Here is a 3,768-nt window from a genome sequence, read left to right on the forward strand (position 1 = left end):
ATGTTATCTTCAAATATAATAGTTACACTAAGTTCATCACCAACACCAATAGATGACAATATTATGCATAATTATCCACTCTTGATAAAAATTCTTACTGTCAATTCTTACTGTTTCTACTTCTTCCCTCACTTCTACAGGCATCATTAGTACTTCTGTTTCTCCTCCTACTAGTACATCAATGAGTATGACAGTGTCACCTTCTGTTACCAGTAGTAGTCCACCTGGTAAGCTTATATTGTTTATGGCTACATGCATTTGCATTATAATAATAGTTACAAGTATGAGCGGAGTAATACAATCCACATCAACAGCTACACCATTACCAACTACCAGTATGTGTTTCAATTTATTAATATCATTATTATTTTAAAAATTTAGCTACAGGTGGATTGGACAATTCACTGTACATTGGTATAGGAGCTGGTGTAGCAGTGATTGTCATTGCTATGCTAATAATACTCATTATTGTTGGTTGTCTGGTCTGGCGTAAACTTTGGAAAGGAAAGCAAGGTCAGTACTACTCACTTAATGCAAAGTCTCATTATTCTAATCAACTACTACAGAAAATACTGCCGATACAGTAATATATGATACAATACCTATGGACACACCAACAAATACAGTTCCTAATGTACCAGTTACTATGAATGCACCAACAGATACAGTACAGGTTCCTGGCATACCAGTTAGTATGAATACAGCTTATGGAACAGCTACTGGAGTAGTACATACAACACAAAATGTTGCTTATACTAGATCTACTGGTAACACAAACTGATGCTGTTGTATATGAAGCAGTCCAATAATGGAGTGTGTTTGTTATATTTGTAGTGACAAGTTAGTTTTTACTTTATCAATTTTTATTATTGTTTACAAAATTGCACAAATGTAGACCAGTTGCTTTTATTTTTTTATTTTTAAACTAGTTAATTTTTATAGTTAAAAAATTTATACTATAAACATAAATAAAGAATTCTCTTGGAGCCATTTTTTATGAAATATCCAGTACTATTATATACCCATCGTCTTTGGACTGATCTTTGAGTAACTTTAAAAATTTATAAAAATCCAATTTTGATTGGAATTGGTTCAAACTTGATATACAACATAAGGACATGTATATCTATCAAAAAATTATAAAAAATTTTGGAGCCATCATTGACAAAATTTGGACTATATGTAGCCTTGTGACAAAATTTTTAAGTAATTTTTTAAATCGTAAAAAATTCAATTGTAATTGTACTGCAATATTCACGACTGCAGTAAGTACACACATTGTAACAGGGGATAGATAATATAAAATATGGTTAAATTAAGCTGTAAAATCTTATAATATTACTATGTTACTAATCAATCAACAGCAGGGTTTTTACTTATAAGCGCTGTGGTTTTTGAAGATGACAATAGAACACTATTTTTTATAATACCAATTTTTATTTAATTTTGTTATGCCATAAAAAATTTGTCATCACAACACTAGCTGTGTAAGCAGATAGATACAGAATGAATTTCATTGACAATATAATTGCATTATCATCAATTTCTACCATTGTCACCACCCACTGAAGTTATTCATTGTCTTGTTTACTTGTTTCAATGTAAGTTATGTTTTATGATGAAGCATCTATTCATTTTGTTTTAGGTACACCAGGAGAGTTTACTAACTGCCCTAATCCTTTTGTGCTTAGTGTATCTAGTGTACGCACATAACATCAAGACTCAAGAGTAATGGGGATGATTGTGTCTTTTTTATCCTTTATGTTGTTATTTAATTATCTTGATGGTAAATTAGTAACTGCTTAAAGCTATAAGCTCATTTTTAAAATTTAGGTACTCCTCGGTTCACTACATGTCCCAGTTCAGTGTGTCTCTCTCAACCAGTTACTTATGAGTGTAACAGTGGATCAAATATTCTTGTATGGAGAGTACTAGATACTAATGGTGTTAGTGTCGGTGGTGTATCTTATACTGAGATAGGAAATAGTGTTGGTGATACTGGTTCTATTGGTGGACAGTTCAATACTGTCTTGACTGTTGATGGGTCTTCTCTTGTTTCTAATATAACATTCACTCCTACTTTAAGTATGAATAATTATACTGTCCAATGTGGAGCTGCTAGTGGTATATTTGCAAACTGTTCTATAGTAACAGCAGGTACAATGTATGTCATCCTGTAATATATAATTATTTTTGTATTATGTTTCTTTATAGATATCCCATCTGCTCCTATTCCTGGTAACATCAAATTTTATTCTGACAGGCTCAACTTCTCCTGGTCCCCATCAACCAGTCCTTGTTTATCTCATTACAATGTTAATGTTACTAGTATTGAATACACTATCAATACTACTGATACTAGTCTGAGTTTACCAGTACCTTCAACTAATGATACACAATATTCTATTAGTGTAGTAGCTGTTGATACTGGGGGTAGATATATGAATCCTGTTGGTGAAGAAACATTTGTAGCAGATGGTAAGCATAGATTAATGATGATAGATTTATTACTAAATATTGATTTTATCAATAGTCCCTGAATTTGTAACTGACTTAACATTAAGTCAGACTGGTCTCACTATTGATGTATCATGGAATGAAGTGAATAAAATAATTAATATTATTATTAGCATTATATTTCTTTGTAGCCAGCTACTCCTATGTATCCCCCTGTATTGTACTATACATTACATCATAATGTTCTTGATTCTCATACTAATATAACAGCATCAGCTCCTGGACCAGCCAGACTAACATACAGTGTACCTAATGCTACAGTAGGAATAGCTGCTGTTAATATATTAGGAGTTGGTCCTACTGTGTCAGGCATAATAAGTTAGTCACAAACTCAGTATCCTAATTACTCCTACTTGCAGGTATACATGCTTCTACTCTCATAACAACAGTTACACATACCACTACTTTAATAAGGACTGATGGTAAGCTATTATTGCCATTATTTCATTGAGTACATACCACAGTCCATATTAGTTGATTGTTATTGCTTCATTCATTTTTAATAGTGGCTATCTCATCAACAAGAATAACTTCACCTACTCCCACTAGTACATGTACCCCTTCAGCTTGCACTGAGCAAAGTAAGCAGCTAACATGAGACTACATGATTGTACTATTGTTTATAGGCAGTGATACTGTTAGTGCATTAGCTATCAGTTTCCCTATCACTGTTATACTGTCAGTAATAATATCATCAGTTTTATCTTCAATCATTACTTATTGCTGTTGTGTATCAAGATCAGTAAAGTCTTACAGTGTTACTAATCCATCAACAGCAGCTGCTGATTATGAGATACCAATGAAAACCAGTTCCCTTGAGATGAAGGATAATATGGCGTATGGTCATGTTAGTGTTGGTAATAGATCTACCAGTGGAATAACACCAACAGTTTATGAAACTGTTCAATCATAATTAAACTACTGCTATTGCATGCATGGAGTGTTTATAATTAGACTAGTGACAGCTTCGTTCCTATACAATTAATTTTTATATATTATGTCTTAATCTTATGTATAAAAATGTCCCAATTTTTAGTCTGAGAAAATAAACTTGTTTAATAATGTCATAAAAAATTTTCATGACACATATTCACGTCACTTGTGATAGCTGCCAACATTTATACACATTATATATGTCAACAGTATACTCAGAAAACATAAAAATATTATCAAAGAGAAAAGGCCAGTTGTGTAAACAACTCATGAATTTATACTCAAGTGTCACCACCCACAAAAGACTGTTCAATATGC

At 32.2% G+C, this 3,768-nt stretch overlaps 1 protein-coding gene across 1 annotated transcript; it reads left to right on the forward strand.

The window, feature by feature from the left end:
- Positions 1-1,731: 1,731 nt before the first annotated feature.
- LOC105315447 (uncharacterized) lies at positions 1,732-3,500 on the forward strand. Its single transcript, XM_020006265.1, has 8 exons — positions 1,732-1,786; positions 1,834-2,157; positions 2,215-2,478; positions 2,534-2,601; positions 2,649-2,835; positions 2,877-2,939; positions 3,024-3,098; positions 3,144-3,500. Exons 1-8 carry the CDS (start codon positions 1,732-1,734, stop codon positions 3,428-3,430), a joined length of 1,323 nt encoding a protein of 440 aa, XP_019861824.1. The 3' UTR covers positions 3,431-3,500.
- The last annotated feature ends 268 nt before the right edge of the window (positions 3,501-3,768 follow it).

Source organism: Amphimedon queenslandica, unplaced genomic scaffold, assembly GCF_000090795.2.
Source record: "Amphimedon queenslandica unplaced genomic scaffold, v1.1 AMPQUscaffold_10181_Cont17415, whole genome shotgun sequence".
NCBI lineage: Eukaryota > Metazoa > Porifera > Demospongiae > Haplosclerida > Niphatidae > Amphimedon > Amphimedon queenslandica.

Coding starts and splice junctions, on each gene's coding strand:
- LOC105315447 (XM_020006265.1), top strand. CDS start 1,732: ATGGGGATGATTGTGTCTTTTTTATCCTTTATGTTGTTATTTAATTAT. Junction 2,158..2,214: donor CTGTTCTATAGTAACAGCAG/GTACAATGTATG, acceptor GTTTCTTTATAG/ATATCCCATCTGCTCCTATT. Junction 2,836..2,876: donor TACTGTGTCAGGCATAATAA/GTTAGTCACAAA, acceptor TCCTACTTGCAG/GTATACATGCTTCTACTCTC.